The sequence below is a fragment of the Brassica napus genome, chromosome A8 (assembly GCF_020379485.1).
Source record: "Brassica napus cultivar Da-Ae chromosome A8, Da-Ae, whole genome shotgun sequence".
NCBI classification, from domain to species: domain Eukaryota; kingdom Viridiplantae; phylum Streptophyta; class Magnoliopsida; order Brassicales; family Brassicaceae; genus Brassica; species Brassica napus.
This window is the reverse complement of record NC_063441.1, coordinates 1564808-1584498: the sequence shown is the minus strand read 5'-3', so window position 1 is coordinate 1584498 and position 19691 is coordinate 1564808. Positions and strand designations below refer to the sequence as shown.

At 36.1% G+C, this 19691-nt stretch overlaps 4 protein-coding genes and 1 long non-coding RNA gene across 7 annotated transcripts; 1 reads left to right on the top strand and 4 right to left on the bottom strand.

The window, feature by feature from the left end:
* Nucleotides 1-4448: 4448 nt before the first annotated feature.
* On the bottom strand, nt 4449-4934 carry LOC125577245. Its single transcript, XR_007315604.1, has 2 exons — nt 4803-4934; nt 4449-4672 (listed from the first exon to the last, which is right to left on the bottom strand). It is a non-coding gene; the product is annotated as an uncharacterized LOC125577245 (long non-coding RNA).
* LOC106360468 (protein disulfide isomerase-like 1-5) lies at nt 4605-11483 on the top strand. 2 transcript variants are annotated; one of them, XM_013800069.3, is made up of 12 exons: nt 4605-4933; nt 8190-8896; nt 9465-9594; nt 9688-9853; nt 9936-10054; nt 10142-10222; nt 10301-10390; nt 10474-10545; nt 10630-10698; nt 10788-11003; nt 11074-11127; nt 11201-11483. In XM_013800069.3, exons 2-12 carry the CDS (start codon nt 8409-8411, stop codon nt 11294-11296), a joined length of 1581 nt encoding a protein of 526 aa, XP_013655523.2. In that variant the 5' UTR covers nt 4605-4933; nt 8190-8408; the 3' UTR covers nt 11297-11483. The 2 variants fall into 2 exon arrangements, with proteins under 2 accessions (XP_013655523.2, XP_048594420.1); XM_048738463.1 differs by lacking the exons at nt 4605-4933; nt 10788-11003 and having other exon boundaries at nt 6948-8896.
* Nucleotides 11326-13050, bottom strand: LOC106358689 (ras-related protein RABG3d-like). Its single transcript, XM_048738466.1, has 7 exons — nt 12904-13050; nt 12791-12817; nt 12601-12700; nt 12014-12160; nt 11854-11934; nt 11635-11780; nt 11326-11544 (listed from the first exon to the last, which is right to left on the bottom strand). Exons 1-7 carry the CDS (start codon nt 12954-12956, stop codon nt 11478-11480), a joined length of 621 nt encoding a protein of 206 aa, XP_048594423.1. The 5' UTR covers nt 12957-13050; the 3' UTR covers nt 11326-11477.
* Nucleotides 13051-13784: 734 nt separating this feature from the next.
* Nucleotides 13785-16763, bottom strand: LOC106360467 (proline-rich receptor-like protein kinase PERK15). Of its 2 annotated transcripts, none has more exons than XM_048738464.1 (8): nt 16251-16763; nt 15484-15837; nt 15154-15249; nt 15005-15075; nt 14845-14921; nt 14609-14759; nt 14378-14539; nt 13785-14317 (listed from the first exon to the last, which is right to left on the bottom strand). In XM_048738464.1, the coding sequence occupies exons 1-8, from the start codon at nt 16597-16599 to the stop codon at nt 14015-14017; spliced, it is 1563 nt and encodes a 520-aa protein (XP_048594421.1). In that variant the 5' UTR covers nt 16600-16763; the 3' UTR covers nt 13785-14014. The 2 variants fall into 2 exon arrangements, with proteins under 2 accessions (XP_048594421.1, XP_048594422.1); XM_048738465.1 differs by having other exon boundaries at nt 15154-15240; nt 16251-16757.
* A 1581-nt stretch (nt 16764-18344) lies between these two features.
* Nucleotides 18345-19641, bottom strand: LOC106360465 (60S ribosomal protein L37-2-like). Its single transcript, XM_013800066.3, has 4 exons — nt 19528-19641; nt 19314-19449; nt 18637-18738; nt 18345-18535 (listed from the first exon to the last, which is right to left on the bottom strand). Exons 1-4 carry the CDS (start codon nt 19528-19530, stop codon nt 18489-18491), a joined length of 288 nt encoding a protein of 95 aa, XP_013655520.1. The 5' UTR covers nt 19531-19641; the 3' UTR covers nt 18345-18488.
* Nucleotides 19642-19691: the final 50 nt, after the last annotated feature.

Below are 19691 nucleotides of genomic sequence, written 5' to 3'. Positions count from 1 at the left end.
CACGCTCTCCGTTCCGTCTCTAAGCATTTCTCAATGCGTTACTCTGAAGCTGTCCTCCACAAACTACCTTTTGTGGAAGACACAGTTCGAGTCGTTTCTTTCTAGCCAGTCTTTGCTTGGATACATCGACGGCTCAACCCCTCGTCCCCTACCCACTGTGACAACTCAAGACGGTGAACTCGTCACTGAAGCAGCAAATCCTGAGTTTGCCAAATGGATGCGTCGTGATCAGCTGGTCATGTCATGGCTGTTTGGTTCTCTCACTGAAGATGCCCTGAGGTCTGTTTACGGTCTCCACTCTGCTCAAGAAGTTTGGATCTCCCTTGCTCAGAAGTATAATCGTGTGTCTGCGACAAGAAAGCTGGATCTACAACGTAAGCTCCAAGCGATGTCAAAGCAGCAAAAGAGTATGACTGAGTATCTCGGGGAAGTCAAGGCGGTGTGTGACCAGCTTCACTCTATCGGCTGTCCTATTTCAGAGCAAGAAATGATATATGGGGCTCTCAGTGGCTTGGGAAAAGAGTATGAGTCCATATGCACTGTTATTGAGCACTCAATGGACTCAGTCACACAGCTGAGCTTCGAAGATGCGGTTTTCAAGCTTACTACATTTGATGATAAACTGAAGATCCAGAATCAACCTCCTGAAGTGAGCCCTCACCTTGCTTTCCACACTGGTCGTGGCTACTCTTCACGTGGCCGTGGTAACAGAGGTGGTTACAGAGGAAGGAGTTCCGGTTCGTACTCAACTCGTGGAAGGGGATTTCAGCAGCAGTTTTCGGGTGCAACTGGCTCCAACACAAGACCTACATGTCAGATTTGTGGGCGGTATGGTCACTCTGCAGCAAAATGTTACAACCGGTTTGACCAAGACTATCAAGTCTCCGATACTGTCCACAATGCTTTAACAACTATGAAGATCTCGGATCAGCATCAGTTATCTGGTCAGGAATGGTATCCAGATTCAGCGGCATCAGCACACATCACCAACAACGCCTCTCAGCTTCACTCCTCAGAGCCATACATCGGTAATGATCAGGTGATAGTGGGTAATGGTGATTTCCTCCCTATCACACACAAAGGCTCTGTTGCTCTTCATACTACTCAAGGTACAATGCTTCCTTTAGATGATGTTTTGGTTTGTCCTGAAATCACAAGGAATCTTCTGTCTGTTTCTAAGTTAACAAAAGACTATCCTTGTGAGTTCACCTTTGATTCTGATCATGTGTTTGTAAAGGACAAGGTAACAAAGGCAGTGATAACACAAGGCAGCAGACTTAAGGATCTGTATATGTTCAAGGATGCGAGGTTTCAAGCTTATTACTCTAACCGGCAGCAAGCTACAAGTGATGAGGTGTGGCATCAAAGGTTGGGTCATCCTCACAAGGAAATCCTTCAACAACTGTCCAGAATGAAGGCTATTATCATCAATAAGGCGAGCTCAAAGACTTTCTGCGATGCTTGTCAAGTAGGAAAGAGTAGTAAACTTCCGTTTTTAGTTTCTGAAACTGTTTCATCTAGACCATTGGAGAGGATACACTGTGATCTATGGGGTCCCAGTCCTGTTGTTTCTTCACAAGGGTTTAAGTATCATGTAATCTTCGTTGACAATAAATCAAGGTTTACATGGTTCTATCCTTTAAAGCAAAAGTCTGATTTCTTCTCGGTGTTTCTTCGCTTTCAAACTATGGTTGAGAACCAGTGTCAACAGAAGATCTTGCAGTTTCAGTGTGATGGTGGTGGAGAATTTATCAGCAGAGCCTTTCTAAATCATCTGTCTCAGTGTGGTATCAAACAGCTAGTTTCCTGTCCGCACACACCTCAACAGAATGGGATTTCGGAAAGAAAGCATCGTCATATAACTGAGCTAGGCTTGACCATGCTGTACAACAGCAAAGTTCCACTTCAGATGTGGGTTGAGGCATTCTTCACTACCGCATTTTTAGGAAACTTGCTGCCTTCTTCTGTTCTTCCAGACCAGAAGAGCGCTTTTGAAGTTCTACATGGAACAACACCAATCTACACAGCTCTCCGTGTGTTTGGATGTCGATGTTTTCCATATTTGAGACCTTATATGAAGAACAAGATGGATCCCAAGTCGTTGATGTGTGTGTTTCTTGGTTACAATGAGAAGTATAAGGGGTATAGGTGTCTACATCCACCTACTGGTCGTGTGTTTATAAGTCGGCATGTCCTATTTGAAGAATCAAGCTTCCCGTTTGCTGATACGTACAGTCAGTATCATAAAGAAACAGACTCTCCTCTTCTCAATGCATGGCGTTTATCTAATGTGCAACAAGTGTCTGAAACGAAGTCAAGTGACTTAAGAAGCTCAGTGCCTGAAGAGTTTCCCAGCAGAAGTGTCACACAGGTTGATCAGGTGAATCAGCTTTTGCCACAGAACCTGAACGAGATCAACAATGCTGATGAGTCATCTAGCTCTTCAGATAATGAAAGTAATCAGTCAAATGGATCTCCTGAAGTTGTTCAGCATCAAGAGGTAGCACCTGTTCAACAACCTCAGCACACTATGACAACTAGAGCACGGTCTGGTATTGTGAAGCCAAACCCTCGCTATGCTATGATCACTGTGAAAGATGAGTTTGCTGAACCAAAGACAATAAAGCAAGCTTTGAAGCACCCGGGATGGACTAAGTCATGTAAAGAAGAAATAGGAAACATGTATGAGACAAATACTTGGTCTCTGGTGCCACCTGCGGATGATCAAAATCCTGTAAGTTGCGGTTGGATTTTCAAGACCAAGCTGAATGCTGATGGGTCTGTACTGAAGTTGAGGTCTCGTATAGTTGCAAGAGGTAATGAACAAGAAGAGGGTATCGATTACTTGGAGACATATAGTCCAGTGGTTCGCACGGCAACTATCAGAACTATCTTACATGTTGCTGTTACAAAGAGATGGAAGATAAAACAGCTTGATGTTCAGAATGCTTTCCTGCATGGTGATCTCCAAGAGACTGTGTATATGAAACAACCACCAGGATTTGAAGATCCAGAGAAATCAGAGTATGTCTGCAAGCTTAATAAGGCTATTTACGGTTTGAAGCAAGCTCCTAGAGCGTGGTTCGACAAATTCAGTCAGTTCCTGCTCAGCTTTGGGTTTCAGTGTAGTTTCCCTGATCCGTCTCTGTTCGTGTATCATGTTGGATCAGATGTCATCTATCTTCTCCTCTACGTAGATGACATGCTAATCACAGGCAACAATGAAGAACTTTTGAAAAGGTTGTTGCGTGAACTCAGTTCTGACTTCCGTATGAAGGATATGGGTGAAGTTCATTACCTTCTTGGGAATACAGATAAGACATCATGATGGTGGATTGTTTTTGAGTCAAGAAAAGTACGCTCAGGATCTACTTATCAGTGCTGGAATGAGAGACTGTGCTCCTATGCCTACTCCTCTGCCGCTTCAACTACACAATCTCAAGGATCAAGATATTGTTTTTGAGGATCCAAGTTACTTCAGAAGCTTGGTTGGAAAGCTTCAGTATCTGACTCTTACAAGACCAGATATACAGTTTGCGGTTAATTATATCTGTCAAAAGATGCATGTTCCAAGTGTTTCTGATTTCAGTCTTCTCAAGAGAATTCTACGGTATGTTAAAGGGACATATGAGATGGGAATAGGCATCACTACTGGTACAAGTTCAACTCTGATTTGTTATAGTGACAGTGATTGGGCTGGTTGCAATGAAACAAGAAGATCGACCGGAGGATTCTGCACTTTTCTTGGTTCTAATTTGATATCGAGGTGTGCAAAGCGACATGAAACTGTTTCCAAGTCTTCCACTGAAGCAGAGTACAGAACCATGTCCCAAGCAGCGTCTGAGGTAGTCTGGTTGCAGAACATGTTGAAGACAATGGGCTTGCAACAATCTGTGACTCCATTGATGCTGTGTGATAACCTTTCAGCTGTTTGTCTTACAGCAAATCCTATGTTTCACAAAAGAACGAAGCATTTTGACATAGACTATCATTATGTGAGAGAAAGAGTGGCGTTGAAGGCTTTGGAAGTTAAACATGTTCCTGCACGTCTTCAGCTAGCTGATGTGTTTACGAAGTCACTAGCTCAAGAACCATTCTTCAGGTTGCGCAACAAACTCGGTGTCTCCTTGCCTCCGACCCCAAGTTTGAGGGAGGGTATTAACTCAAGTGTACCAAACGTTGTGACTCAAGCAGAGGGTCTTGGAAAGGCAAAGACTCCGACTCTCTCGGAAGGTTTTGGCAAGACAAAGACTCATGCTCTTTCAGAAGGTTTGGATGATGATGTGCCAGTTCTAGCCGTTAAGGCTCTTGTCGCTACTCACAGTCAAAGGAGCAACAAACTACCTTGCCACCAAGAGAGTACGAAGATGACAGCTAAGGGAATCTTTACCTCCAACAGATTTGGGTGTTTGGAGTCATGCGCAATCATTGGCTGATGACACCTTGAGGATAAGATCGGATTTTGTGTATAAAAGAACATCAGTTCTGTATTTGTTTTCCTAAGTTGAAAAGCATTAATAAAATAAAAGCTATCTTCTTCGTCAGTCTCTGTGTAACTTTCAGCATCTTCACTGGCATATCTGAATCTTCAACCATTGCTTTTCCTTCCAACATCTTCTCAATCTGTCTGTCTTTCTCTCTCAGAAACTAAAAAAAAACGTTTTCAGATAATCTGCAGATAAAACAGACAAGGAAGCGTTTAGATCTTTATAGACACCAAAAGACACACATTAAAAAAGATTCCCTTCAAATATCTAATATTTTTCAAGAAAATCCCATACAAAAGATAAAATGTGCCTAACCTTTTGTCTTTGTCTCTGATGTACTTTAATGGCGAACTCAGATCTTTTTTCCTAATTTAGTCAAAAAGTTGGTATGACGAAGCTAGAAGGCAACGAAGCTGACGATTTCGAGATAAAAGAAAGAAAAGACGGTAAGAAATACTTTATTATGAAGGTGTAATGACTCATTTTGGGTAAATATCTGTCTCTCTCTTACGAGTTTCCTCTATGGCTTTTGTCTTTGACCATTAATGGATAACGATGGAGCGGTGCATAATTAATTACGTAGATAACATAAGTAAATGTGAAAAAAATCTGTGATTACCTAAGCTTCCACAAATTTCGTAAAAATTGTCGGTGCGGCCGTTGGTATTAATAGGCCCATCAAAGAAGTTCATGGCCCATTACTCTGATAAGGATTAGAAAATTTAAATGTCTTAATTAAAATCAAAGATTAAAAAATAATTTTTTCTAAAAATATTATTAGAAATATACATTTGGAGCAGTTTATCTAATTATAAAATCAATTTAAATTATAATTATTTACACAGCTTTTCATGAAACTGATTCATTTTTTTCAAAAATATTTTAGAGAGAAGAGAGAGTGACGTCTTAGATTCTTATTTTCTGTAACTAGTTAAATACTTTGTTTATTATTTTTCTTCATTTTTTTCAAACTAAAATTCTTTTTTTAAATAAGGTTTATTGTTTTCCATTTTTTTATGTAACAAAATTTTAGATAATTTTTTTATTTAAAATATATAAAATGATATATTTATCTTGTGCTTAATTAGTTTCTAAAAGTATTTTTCAGGTCTTTATATCCATTACCAAAAATTCAGAAAAATCAAGATATTTTTAATTAATTTCTTCACTAAATTATAAAAATGTAATATGTTAAGAGAACTGAAACCCACAAATACATCATTGAGAAATACAATCACTACTCTGGTTGTTAGGGGAGGAATGTTCGGACTAGTCTTTCTCTTTTTTTCATGTGGAGATGGACGCACTACTCTGGACAATAGAATGTATGAGAAATTTATGTCCGATTGCTCTCAATTGGTGAAGATGGTTTTGGAACCATAAGAATGACCAGTTTTTGCAAATTATTTAGAAAATATTAAGCCCTGAAAAGAAGTTTCCTCCATTCATAGATTATCTATGTGTTCAGAATACAAAAGCGGATGGCCTAGAACACAGTGTCAGAAAGCAATCGTCTATCATCATTTACATGGATCAAGATTTTCTGATTTGGTTCACAGAGTCAGTATGAGTTTGTATAAATTCATGACAAAAAAATACAATCACAATCCAAAATCAAATATTCGAGATATTAGAAACCAGAAAATAGATTAGATTAGTCAGAGGAAGACGGGAGAAATCGAAAAGAAAACTCCAACAGTCCAACGACAAGAAAAACAAATCTTTCAAGAAAAACAAATCTTTCTCACAAAAATATTAGAGAGAGAGAGGAGACAATAATTATTTTTATATTCAAAACATATTAATCTAAGTTATATAATTTTGATAAATACTACATAAACTTTTTAAAAATATTAAAATTACTTGAATTAAATTAAAAATAATGGTTGAGTTAAACTTTTTTTTTTCTAATACTAGCTTACATTTTATTTTGGATGAACTATTACTTAATCCTATTATATTTAATTTTAAAAATTCCATTCTTTTATTTTTCTAGAAAAAATACCAGACAAGGATCAGGGAGTTGAATTTAAATTTCAGGTTTCGTTAATTCTCAATGTAGAAGGTTAAAATGAGAAATGTTTAGAATCTTCCTAATCATGGTATTTTTAAGTCAAAGTATCCGGGGGCGGGAAATCGGCCAATTCCTACATCAACAAGGACCAACGGTCCCGATCAGTACATAAACATGTTACCTGTGCGAAAACATACATCAACTACTAGAAAGTTTAATTTTCATACGCAAACTTTCAAAATTTAGTTTTATCATACATTGACTTAATTTCCGTTAGTCAAACGTTGAGATGTCGTTAACCAGTAACAGAAAATCGGCTAATTCCTACATCAACAGTGATCAATGGTCCAGATCAATACATAAACACTTCACCTGTACAAAAACATACATCAACTAATACAAAATTCAAATTCAATACATGAACTTTCAAAATCTGTTTTTAACATACACTAAAGCTTGACATGCGCGTCCGTGCGGATATTTGTTGTTAATTTTTTTATAAATTGTTTAGTGACATTCCTAAATATATAAATTTTTGTTAATTATTATGTTCCTATACATAAAAACCAAAGCCATCCGGATCTGAAAGACCCTATTCGAATCTCACCCAAAATTTTATAATACCCGAACAAAGCATAATTTCAAAACCTAAAAAAATTCGATATCCGAAAGAACCAATCCATACCGAACCGTATACTTGATATCCATATCTTAATGAAGTAGTTAAGAAGTATAAAAAAATGTAAAAGATATAATAAAACACTTAAAAATAGGTATGTTCTGTTTTATATTTTTATAAGACATGCTGTCAAATTATTTGAAAAAAATGCAATTAATAAAGTAGTTAAGTTGAGTGAAAATAAGGAAAGAAAAGATGTAATAAATCTGTTGAAAATAATGCTAGTTTTATTTTGTAATTAAATTTAATAAAATAGATTTACCTAATTTCCACTAGTCAAATAATACCGAAAATAAATGGTATGTCATGTATTGATTAAGTAAAGTTTTTTATTGTATTATGTGATAATTAAACCATAGTACGTAGTAATTGACAGAGAGAAATGAAAATGTTTAGCTTATCGAAGAAATTCTCTTTTCTCTTTGTTCAATTTTGTCTTCTTTCATTTTTTTGGTGTTAGTGTTTTCTGTTGTCGTAAAAGTTGAAGAAAAAATTAAAGAGAAAAACTAACTAATAAATTACACACAAAAAAAATCGTTTGACATACATGATTTATTTTTCTCATTCAATTACCGCGTAATACAGTTTAATTACCACATAATACATAAAAAACCTTACTTAATCAATACGTGACAGACAATTTATCTTCGATATTATTTGACTAGTTGAAGTTAGGTAAATATCAAGCTTTAGCGTATGTTAAAACTAGATTTCAAAAGTTCATGTATTGAATTTGAATTTTGTATTAATTGATGTATGTTTTTGCACAAGTAAAGTGTTTATGTATTGATATGTATCATTGGTCCCTGTTGTTGTAGGAATTAGCCGGTTTTCTATTACCGGTTAACGACAACTCAACGTTTGACTAACGGAAATTAGGTCAATGTATGATAAAACCAAATTTTGAAAGTTCATGTATGAAAATTAAATTTTGTACTAGTTGATGTATGTTTTCGCACAGGTAACATGTTTATGTACTGATCGGAACCGTTGATCCTTGTTGATGTAGGAATTAGCCGATTTCCCATGAGGGGGCAGTGCTGGTTACAATAACACAATAATTTTATTTTCGCTTTTCTTTTACACATCACACATGTGACTTGTGACATGTCCATCGACTCTCAACTCCCGCCGTAAATCCTGGTAACATTTTAGCCTTCTTCCTCATTTAACGACGATCGCTTCTCCGACCAATCACTCCTCCGACCGAAAAAAAACTAAAATCACAATGTCGATGAATCCAAAACTCTCAGTCTCCACCTTCATCCTCCTCTTACTCCTCACCTTCCTACTCATCCCCTCTCATTCATCATCCTCCGACGAAGAATCCGACGACGATCTTGAACAGCTCCTAGCAGTAGACGAGCAATCACAAGAAGACCGTCCCCAGCATCAACAGTCGGAAGCCGAAACAGTGAGCAAGGCGCAGAGGATCGTGCTGGAGCTAACCGGCGACAACGCGAAGCGAGTGGTCGACGGGAACGAGTTCGTGTTGGTTCTAGGCTACGCGCCTTGGTGCGCGAGAAGCGCGGATCTGATGCCGAGGTTCTCGGAGGCTGCGACGGGTTTGAAAGAGATTGGGAGTTCGGTTCTGATGGCGAAGATCGACGGCGACAGGTATGGTAAGGTCGCGTCGGAGCTTGAGATCAAGGGTTTCCCTACGCTTCTACTCTTTGTTAACGGGACTTCTCAGCCTTATAGCGGTGGATTCTCAGCGTAAGTTTCTCAGTTTCAATGTCTGAAGTTCAAATAAGGCTTCTGATCTGTTCGTTTATGGTAGTCCTCAGTGTTTGGTTCTGTCTGAATCGGTTATTTAGGTTTTTGATTCGGGTAACAAAATTAAAACTGACTAATATAAAGTCCAATTTGATTCCAGTTTTTTAGAAAATTTGGATAAAAATGTTGAATAATTAGTATTTCGATTAGATATAGGTAATTAAGGTTGGTCCGACTAAAATATGGAGCTATTTCAGATAATTTAAAATATTTTGGATACAAGATATTTGAATTAGTTTATAAATAATATTTTAAGATATTTAATTAATACAAAACTAAATTAATACATTTGATTATTACAAAACTAAATAATTTAATTTTTTAAAGATATTGACCGTATTTTAGTTTGTTTTCGGTTTCGTTTGGTTTTGTTTTTTTTATATAGAGAAACAATGATCGTCTGGATATTTTGGTTTGGCTTTGCACTTTGCTTTCTCGGTTTTAAATGTCCACGGCTAGTTTATGGTATCTCTGAGAGATTTGTGGGTCAATGTGTTCTTGTGTTCAGAGAGGATATAGTCATCTGGGTGCAGAAAAAGACTGGTTCAGCCATCATCACAGTCAATACACTCGATGAAGCTCAGATATTTCTGAACAAGTATCACACTTTTGTTGTTGGTCTGTTCCATAAGTTTGAGGTAACTTGATATCGAAACACTGTAAAAAGTATATAGACTTGTTTTGGAATGTAGTTGTTGATATCTTGTTGTTTGTTTGGTTGTTTGCCTCAGGGGTCTGAATATAACGAGTTCGTCAAAGCTGCAAAATCAGACAACGAAATCCAGTTTGTAGAAACAAGTGATAACGATGTTGCGAAGCTTCTGTTTCCTCACCTCAAAACCAATACTGTGTTTATTGGCTTGGTTAAACCTGAGGCTGAAAAGTACACTGCATATGGTAAGATTTCTCATTGTGTGAATATCTCTTTGTGAAGGTTCATTGGAATGTTGATAATGAGTCTTATGTGGTTCGGACACAGATGGACCTTACAAGATGGAGAAGTTACTGGAGTTCCTAGGAAACAACAAGTTTCCATTGATTACAAGATTGACTGAAAGCAATACCGTTTGGGTTTACTCCAGTCCTGTTAAGCTTCAGGTTAGAAAGTTTTTTTTGTCATTTCAGTTTGTTATTTATTTTACCATTTTTTTAATCTAACTTTGTTTCTGTTTCTTCGTTGATTAGGTTATGCTTTTCTCCAAAGCTGATGTCTTCCAGAACCTGGCTCAGTCTCTTGAAGATTTGGCAAGAAAGTTTAAATCCAAGGTATGGTTAAATCTTAAAGGCCAATTTGATTTAGTTCTTTAGATTCTCTCTTAACCTATACCCTTTTTTTTCTTGCAGCTTATGTTTATATATGTTGATATAACAAATGAGAACCTTGCGATGCCATTCCTCACCTTATTCGGAATAGATCATGCAAATAAAACTGTTGTAAGTTTCTGATTGACACTTTGTGGTATAATGATAATAAGGCTACATGCCAATGTGGATTAATCTATAGTTTTGTTCAACAGGTTGCTGCTTTTGATAACAACCTGAACTCCAAGTATTTGCTCGAATCAGATCCATCACCAAGCAGCATAGAAGTATGTTCTTCTTTTTTTCATGCCCTTTCAAGTATTCATATATAGTAACTGATTCAAGTGATCTGTCTTGGATTTGCAAATTAGGATTTTTGTTCAGGACTTGCTGATGGAACCGTTTCGCGTTACTATAGGTCAGAGCCAGTTCCGGATAATGTGAGTGTTGAAAGATATATTATCCTCTTTGATATTAGCTGAGAAACCATGTACGAGCCAAGATCGAAATAACCTGTTGAGACCTGCAGGAAAACGCAAGCATAGTGACTGTGGTAGGAAAGACTTTTAATGAGTTGGTATTACACAGCCCCGAGAACGTTCTTCTTGAGGTACATACACCATGGTGTGTGAACTGCGAGGCGATGAGCAAACAAGTCTTGAAGTTGGCTAAGCATTTCAAAGGCTATGAGAATCTTGTTTTTGCAAGAATCGATGCATCGGTGAATGAGCATGGCAAGCTTCAGGTGAATCAAATCTTATTACCTGCAACCCAAGACTGACAAATTGCTAATCTTATTGATGTGTTGGTGACAGGTTGATGATTTTCCGACCATCTTGCTCTACAAATCTGGTGAAAAGGAGAAACCGGTAATAACCTTTTTGATAGAGCAGAGTTATAAGCCTTCTATGTAGTTTTCTTACCAAGTTTTTATCTTAACAGTTAAAGCTATCAACTAAACTTAGTGCCAAGGACATGGCTGTTTTCATCAACGAAGAGTTGAAACCAAAGGAGGGTTCTGCTAGAGATGAATTGTAATAAAGTTGGAGGAAATGTAGACACAAAAAGAGAGATAGAAAGCTTATAGAAGAGAGTTTTGTGACATTACATGATTTTAATATTGTATGGAATTGGATAAGAAAGGAAACCAAATCCTTTAAAATCTGTGAATCAATGAACTGAGATTAACTTTATAGAAGAGTATATCAACAAACTTGATTTAGCATTCGCACCCTGTTGATCTTTGTTGCTGGCCTCTAGCAACATCAATGGTGTCAGGCATGTACCTGCGCAGTCATTCACAGGACGAGATGGAGATAAAGACTACAAAAACAGCATGAAAAGTTATGTGACTTTGACAGAGCTGTGTTACTTACGGTTCTTCCTCAGGTTCATTCTTGAAGGCATTCTTGGTGATGCATTCGAAAGCCGCGTCTACATTGAATCCTTCTTTGGCGGATGTCTCAAAGTAAGGAATGTTTCCTTTAGATGCACACCATGCCTTTGCTTTCTTCTCAGAAACCTAATAGATGTAGGATGACTTTAGCATATAGATACTTGACAAGGGATAATAAAGAAGAAGTAAACGGACTCACCACTCGGCTCTTGCCACCGTCAACATCGGTCTTGTTCCCCAACACGACAAACGGGAAGTTCTCAGGATCTGATGGACTAGCCTAAACAATGAAGACAATGTAACATTTCGATTTATAAATAATAGCAATAAAATGGTATCCAAATGGAGTTGTGTTATACCTGAATCAAGAACTCTTCCCTCCAGTTATTAAGATTCTCGAAAGACTTCATAACATTGACATCGTTAACAAGAACACAACAATCAGCTCCTCTGTAGAAAGCTACTCCCAGACTTTGGAACCTTTCTTGCCCAGCAGTATCCCAAATCTGTAGTATGGACTCGAGGGATTTAAAAGAACATTCCTATTTGTACTCAGAACTAGCCAAGATCTCCAAATTTTTAAGAGTGAAACGCTATTAAACTTTCACTAAATAGTTACAAAAACAAATTTTCTTTAAAATAAATATTCAAATTCTTACTAAATTGTTTGTAATCTCTAAAATCTTAGAACCGGTCATGTGTGTAGTACTAGTAATATCATTATAGACAAGAAAACATTGTAGTTTCCTAAGAAACAATACAATAGGAGAACTCAAATCGTTACTCAAAAAGCAAGATTTAAACATCTTATTCTACTTTATACAAAAAGCAAGATCCAATAAGAATATTCCAATAAGAATTATAAATGTATAATAGTATATACTAAAGTTCGAAAAAAAAAATAGTATATACTAATAAGCAATAAGCAATAATGGTGTTGAATTACCTGTAAAGTGAAGATCCTGTCATCGATTTGAACCTCTTTGGTCAAGAAATCAGCTCCAATGGTAGCTTTATACTGATTACTAAACTTGCGATTCACAAACCTAAACAGACACCAAAAAATCGAATTTCATATTAAAAACAAAAGGATAAAACTACAATTATAGATCTGTGCTTGGTTTTTAGAAACGTACTGATTCATCAACGATGTTTTGCCAACCCTGAAACAAAAGAAAAACATCATAATCTATTTCATCAATGTACAAAAATCAAAATCACATCGAATCGGAAGAGGATAGGAGATCACCCGCTATCACCGAGGATGATAACCTTCAGAAGAACTCTCCGGCGAGAAGACATTTGACGGAAGAAAGTGTCTCTGGTGTGATTCAGACAAGTGCGAAGCTAAAAATAAGAAAGTATCTTCGCTAAATAACAGCAAGGAAAGAAAGGGGTCCACTATTTTAAAATCTCTCAATTTCCGAAAATACCCCTATCTCGATTAGTCATCTCTATTACTTTAATAAACAAAAAAAAAAACTTAATTAAAGTAACTATACAAAAGAGATAAACCATCAAACGGTCTAATGGCTCCGATTACTTTTTAGTTTTTAGATGTTTAATACCTTTAACTACCATTCACTCCTGTTCTTTCAAACCATACTTTCAACCACAACAAAATGTAGATATTAAAAACAAAAAACAATCTTAATGAGACTGTTGTTTTAAACGAGATCTCATTGTTTTTGTTAAATCTATACAAATCCTAATAGGTGAACAACAAAAAATACAAATAAAAATCCTAATCCTAATTATTTTTAAAAGCCTGATTTGTAACGAATAGCTCCACTCTGTAATAGTCAATGTGTAAATATTTACAAACCAAAACAAAATACTGATGTCAAAACTATAGTTAAGAATATTTTTTCATGACTTGTTTTACCTAGTGTAGATTATGTAGAAACTCCATTAAGTACTGGAAAATAACATGTTATATAAATTAGACAAGAAACATGATATCATAAAAATATATTTTTTTTTTAAAATAATAACATTTTTTTTTTTAAGTAGTAAACGAAAAACATATGAGGCTATGATAATTCTGACTCGTCTCCAACAAATACCTTCACTTCACTACAAACTTACAAAACCTATTACTTTTCCTTAAAGCCAAAAAAATATATAAAGAATCATAAAGCATCTAGCTTTGCACCTCTTCAAAATAAACTTCACACCAAACTTAAAAAGAAATAAAATAATTGTTGGCTAGTCTCCAACAAATACTCACGTCCAAATCAGGCTCATGCGAGTTTTCATAGAAGCCACACGTTAATACGAAGAAATGAAAAATGTGTTTACACCTAACCTACCCCAAAATGCTGGACTTTAGCTACCCAAGAATCAAGAATCCTCTGTTTTTAACTTGTAGTCTCATCCGTTTTCTTCTCTGGTTCGATCTCTTGCGTTGTACGTAAACCTTCAGTGATGCTAGAGGAGCCTGATGGGTTCTGACCGTTGTCACTAGTGGTCAAACCGCTACATTCACTGCTACCAAATGTCTGGCTTTCAAGTGCCATTTTCTTGAATTTCTTCAAGTCTTCTTTATATTGCGTTGAGCTATAATCCGAGCTCCCATCTAAGCTGTAAATAGTGCTGTGACCTGGGGTGACTCCTTCCGTCAAGTCATCTAGAGATATGTTTCCTTCAAATGCTCTAACTATCTGCAATGATCCCAAGTTTCAGAGGACTAGTGTTACAAAGAGATTTCAACTTAATAGTACCTGGCTCATCTTTGGGCGGCGTTTTGCTGAATGACGGACACTAGCAGCAGCGCAAGCAACCACTCTCGTCATTTCACTGATATCAAAGTTACCCTCTAGCCGCGGGTCAACAAGACCGTCGAAATTGCTATCGTTTAGAGCTTGTATCATCAGAGGTTTGGCCTACAACATTAGTTGAGTTTAGAAAGCTTATTCAAAAGTTGATGCTTAGGGACACAAGAGATAACTAACCCAATCAACGATGCTATCATCATCAACAAAGGGCTGTGACTTATCAACAGGTCTGCGTCCGGTTATGAGTTCAAGAAGCACCACTCCGAATGAGAACACATCTGATTTATCAGTGAGTTTACCAGAAGAAGCATACTCAGGAGCCAAGTAACTGCATCCAGACAATATCACAAGACAGTAGATTGTTAGCTGTTTATGGTCGGAGTGGTTGCATATATGGTTAGAACGTTACATACCCAAATGTTCCCATAATCCGAGTTGACACATGAGTATCAGTGTCTAAGGAAGACCTGGCTAGTCCAAAATCTGCTAACTGATGAATCAATCATATCACAACATCATTAGTAGTGAAGCAGAAATAAAATGTTTGTAGTCTTTTACAAGTTATACAAATACCTTTGCCTCATAGCTATCGTCAATAAGAATATTAGCAGCCTTGACATCTCGGTGTATTGTTTTAGGATTACCTAAATCAAACAAGACCAAAAACGATCTATGAAAACAAATGTTTCTTACACAAACACAAACACAAGAACATAACTTACAATCTTCATGTAAGTATGACAATCCTTTAGCTGCACCCAAAGCAATCTTCATCCTCTTCCCCCATTCCATTACTGGTCTCCCTTTCTCTGCAAATACTTTTACCACAATCAGAGCCTATCATCGACATAGCCAAATGAAACATTAGCCTAAAGCCTCCATAATTTTAAGAGTTAATATATATATATATAAACATAAAACTTCCAATACAAATTTTTATCAATAGTTTTACTAAATTGTCTAGTCTCTAAAATCTTATGACGGCTCTAACCACGAACCACATTTAAACGACCACACAAACCATTTATCAAACCCAAGGAAGTCTTACTCACCGTGTAAATGGAACTCGAGAGTTTTGTTAGGAACAAACTCATAAACAAGCAACCTTTGAGATCCCGTTATGCAATAACCAAGAAGTGAAACAAGATGCCTGTGATGAACTCTACTAATGGTCTGTATCTCCGCTTGAAACTCGCGCTCTCCTTGTCCACTTCCAGCTTTAAGCTGCTTGATGGCAACCTCTTTTCCGTCCGTAAGAACTCCTTTATGAACATAACCAAACCCGCCTTGTCCAATGAGGGTGGTGCTGGAGAAGTTATCTGTTGCCTTAGCCAAATCTTGATACGTGAACACGTTGTCTGAGCTAGTGGTACTTTGATTCCATTGCTGAAGATTGTTACTATTATCTACAAAAAAATGTTTGAAGTAATCAAATTTCACATAAACCAATCAAGAATCAAGAATCAAGAATCAAGAATCAAGAATCAAGAATCAAGAATCAAGAATCAAGAATCAAGAATCAAGAATCAAGAATCAAGAAACAAGAATCAAGAATCAAGAAACAAGAATCAACATTCAAGAATCAAGAATCAACATTCAAGAAACAAGAATCAACATTCAAGAATCAAGAAACAAGAATCAACATTCCAGAATCAAGAATCAAGAAAACAGAACACAACTAGTTACTGTCTGATTTTCAGAATCAGTCATAGCAAATAAATACAAAGGAGTTGAATATTAAATACTACTAATTATTAAATTTTATTTCAAAATAAAGAGAGAAACCCTAGATTTCCGGGAGTTATGTAGAAAGAGTTACCTAGTTTTTGATCAGACAAGGAAGGTAATGGAGAGTCTCCATCAATGGCAGCTTCAGCATCTCTTCTTCTCTGCAACTTCCTCTTTTTCCTTTTGTAGAAACAGACGAAGACGCAAACTCCGATCAGAACAAACGTTGCTCCGAGAACTGCTCCGGTGATCAGTCCAGCTAATACTCCTGGCGCTAAGCCTCTGTCACTTGCACGCGCCGCGGGAAAGGGAGGGGTTGAAGAGGGTTCGATGGGGGAAGGCGGAGAGGGAGATGAAGTTGTAGTGTTTGCTGGTTGGGTGAAGGGAAACACAGGGTCCGGTGGATTAGCGGCGGAGGGGATAGTGTTGTTCGACGACATTAGATCAGATTATGATGATTGGTTTTGTTACATTGGCGGAAGTGAGAAATGAGGAGGAGGAAGAAGAAAGAAGAGTCATGTGGTAGGTCCCCCACTTGAGAGTTAATTCTTCTGGCAGTGTCTCTAATTCTTTCTGTTGTTTTTTTTCTCCCTAGCAAAATGTGTAGATCTTTTCAAATATATATATATATATATATATATTACCTTTTAATCCCTAAAATTAAAACTTTAAATGTATATAAGTTATAAGTTGCACAAAAATGTATATAAGTTATAAAATCTTTTAAATTGTTAAAGCTAAACTATTATAATTTTCTAAAATAACAAATACTGGTGAGTTTTTTCTTTTATGTGTCATCTATAACAGAGTAATGTTATTTTCTAAATACAAATTAATGATATATTTGTTTTATTTATATATTTACAGAAAATATAAATAGAAGGAAAATATATCATTTTTATAAACGCAAAAGTATAATATTAATCTATTATATGTACATGAAAAAAAACTTATTTAGAATTGTTTTTGAAGTACGAATACAATATTATTTATATCTACTATAATGCGAAATGCAATGCAACGAACTTATTAACAAGGCAGTGAACTTAATTAAAAGCTATATTATTAAGTATTTAACTACTCAATGGGCATGGAGAAATTTTTGGATTGTAAAAAAAGAATTATTTTTGAATATTTTTTAAAAAAATCTATCAAACAATAAAATAGAGGGCTTTTCAAAATAAACAATAAAATAGAGGTAACTGAAGATGTTATAGTTTTTATGTATATTTTTAATCAGCATGGACACAAGTTAGAAAAATCTTCATAGAAAACAATCTTAGAAAGTGTTGTTGTTCTGAATCAACCACTTTAGTCTTGAAGAGAACAATTATTATCTCACCGATTTGCTCACTCTAAGTTTGGTAAACATTTCTACGCGCTAACACAGTTGTTAAGTGTATCTTATTAACTAACAATGATGATTCGAAATTTTTACTTGTGATTTATAATTGAATCATATTATGTGGTGGAGAATGGAGAATGCAATAGTCAAGGTAAGCTATTATCTTGTAGTAGTAGTATTTTAAATTCAAGGAAAATAAATACCTATTGACAAAAAAAAGGAAAATAAATACCTTTCATCATCATAAAAAGGAAGGATACTGAAATTAAACAAGCAAAAGCAGTCCGCGTGGGACTAAGACCATATCTTCTTATACTTTTCACAGCTTTACACAGAATTATTCTCTTATATAACGAAGTGTTTAAATCGATATTCACCACTGCCATTTTTCTTCTTAGGTTAAATCGAACCAAATTTATAACTTAATACTAGGGTAAACTGACCAATTGTTCACTTTTGAATTTAATTATTAAAGATTTTTCAGAGCAAAAAATTCTTCTAAAAGTAGTACTGATAACATCAATGCATACTACTTGTTCATCATCCTTAAAATTGTTTTACACGATTATTTAATAGAATGAAATCTCTGATTAAAAATAAAAAAAAAATCAGCATTCAAGAAAACAATTTTTTTAGTCCTCAAAAAATTTAAACAAAAAGCTGAATAAAGTTTAGAAACCTAAATGCTAAGCAAAACTAAACGAGTGAATGAAAAACATAAACACACTAAGCAAAACAAAACGAGGGAATGAAAAACATAAACACACTTAGCAAAGGACCTAGATGCGTATAGACTAAACGCGAAATAAATAACAGAATACAGGACTTGCAAATTCCAAATTGCAAAGTTAACAGAAATCTCATTCAAGTCCAAAACTTTATAAAAAGAGTACAAAACACACCAAAAAGATAAATAGTAATCAGATGCTGAATAATAAAACAGAGTATTCATGCCAACAAACTCAGACGCCATAAATCTAGTGTTTAAGATGATGAAGCTGCTGCCTTGTTCCTTGGCTTGGCTTCGGTACCTAAGCAAGACAAAACATGAAAAGATTCAATAACAAACATCATTTCTTACAGATTCAATCTATAAAAATACTCAGTGGAGTGTCAAGAGAGGATACGTTACCTTCTCTGAAGCCAGTCTTGAACCTGCGAGGCACATTGCGAAGATACCTCATCCTTCCAGTTCCGGTGGTCTTCCTACGGATTGCCTTCACACTCCAGTTATCTAACAAAATGAAATACACACCAATCAGATTAATCAAAATTCAAAACGTCATCTCTTTGCAGCAATAATACATAACATGTAACGAAGAAATGATGTCAACATAATGTAGAATAAAGCATAAAGCTCTTGTATTTATACCTAACTGGTACAAAGGAACGAAACCCTAAACGAAGAATAGATAAAACTTGCAACACACAACACACACTCAAGACTCAACAGATTACACTTGAAATCAAAGGTTCTGCAATACTTACACGAACAGAAATGAAGACAGACTCATATACTAAACAGAATAGAAAGAATGATCCATTTCTCAATAAAGAATGATCCATTTCTCAATATATATAACTCTCATCAAGTTCTTGAACTTATATCTAATTAGCACTAATGAATAAAAGCCTAATCGTCGAATATATGAAACTTGCAAAACACAACACCTCAAGACAGGCTCGCGTGCCTAACAAAAACCTAATTCAAGAAACCATTTCAATGGATTTGCAATACTAAACAATGAAATGAAGAATGATCCATTTCACAATCGAAATGGATAAAGAATAGCTGAGAGAGAAGCATACAGGTCCTCTTGCGAGCGGCGGGGTAAGCACAGGCGGAGCAACGGCTCTTCTGGATGTGGAAACTGCGACGGCCACATCTCACGCAGAGAGTGTGACTCTTGTTCCTCCTCTTTCCGAAACTCCCCGTTCCCTTCGTCTGCAATCCTCAAACACAAACCAAAATCAGCCATTGATATCAACGATACAGAGAGAGAGAGAGAGAGTCGAAGATCACCATTGCAGCGGATGCGAGTTACAAAATCACTTGAGAAGTGACGGAACTAGGTCACCAAAAACTGTATATAAACCTAGGGTTTTCCATCTTAGGGTTTTGAAAATAGATTTAGAAGCCCATTAAGGTTTTACTCGGATCACAAAAACACACATGATTTGTTTCGT

Bases quoted from the DNA above. Each gene is read 5' to 3' on its own strand.
- LOC106360467 (XM_048738464.1), bottom strand. From the start codon at position 16,599: ATGTCGTCGAACAACACTATCCCCTCCGCCGCTAATCCACCGGACCCT. The intron at 15,250-15,483 runs GTGAGTAAGACT...TTGTGGTAAAAG, and splicing joins TCTCGAGTTCCATTTACACG to TATTTGCAGAGAAAGGGAGA. The intron at 14,760-14,844 runs GTATGTAACGTT...GTCTGGATGCAG, and splicing joins CGGATTATGGGAACATTTGG to TTACTTGGCTCCTGAGTATG.
- LOC106360465 (XM_013800066.3), bottom strand. The intron at 18,739-19,313 runs GTATGCTTCTCT...TCATTTTGTTAG, and splicing joins CGCCGCTCGCAAGAGGACCT to ATAACTGGAGTGTGAAGGCA. The intron at 18,536-18,636 runs GTAACGTATCCT...TGTCTTGCTTAG, and splicing joins CAAGACTGGCTTCAGAGAAG to GTACCGAAGCCAAGCCAAGG.
- LOC106358689 (XM_048738466.1), bottom strand. From the start codon at position 12,956: ATGTCTTCTCGCCGGAGAGTTCTTCTGAAGGTTATCATCCTCGGTGAT. The intron at 12,818-12,903 runs GTGATCTCCTAT...CTTTTGTTTCAG, and splicing joins ATCATCCTCGGTGATAGCGG to GGTTGGCAAAACATCGTTGA. The intron at 11,545-11,634 runs GTAAGTAACACA...ATGACTGCGCAG, and splicing joins AATGAACCTGAGGAAGAACC to GTACATGCCTGACACCATTG.
- LOC106360468 (XM_013800069.3), top strand. From the start codon at position 8,409: ATGTCGATGAATCCAAAACTCTCAGTCTCCACCTTCATCCTCCTCTTA. The intron at 10,055-10,141 runs GTTAGAAAGTTT...TTCGTTGATTAG, and splicing joins CCAGTCCTGTTAAGCTTCAG to GTTATGCTTTTCTCCAAAGC. The intron at 10,391-10,473 runs GTAAGTTTCTGA...TTTGTTCAACAG, and splicing joins ATCATGCAAATAAAACTGTT to GTTGCTGCTTTTGATAACAA.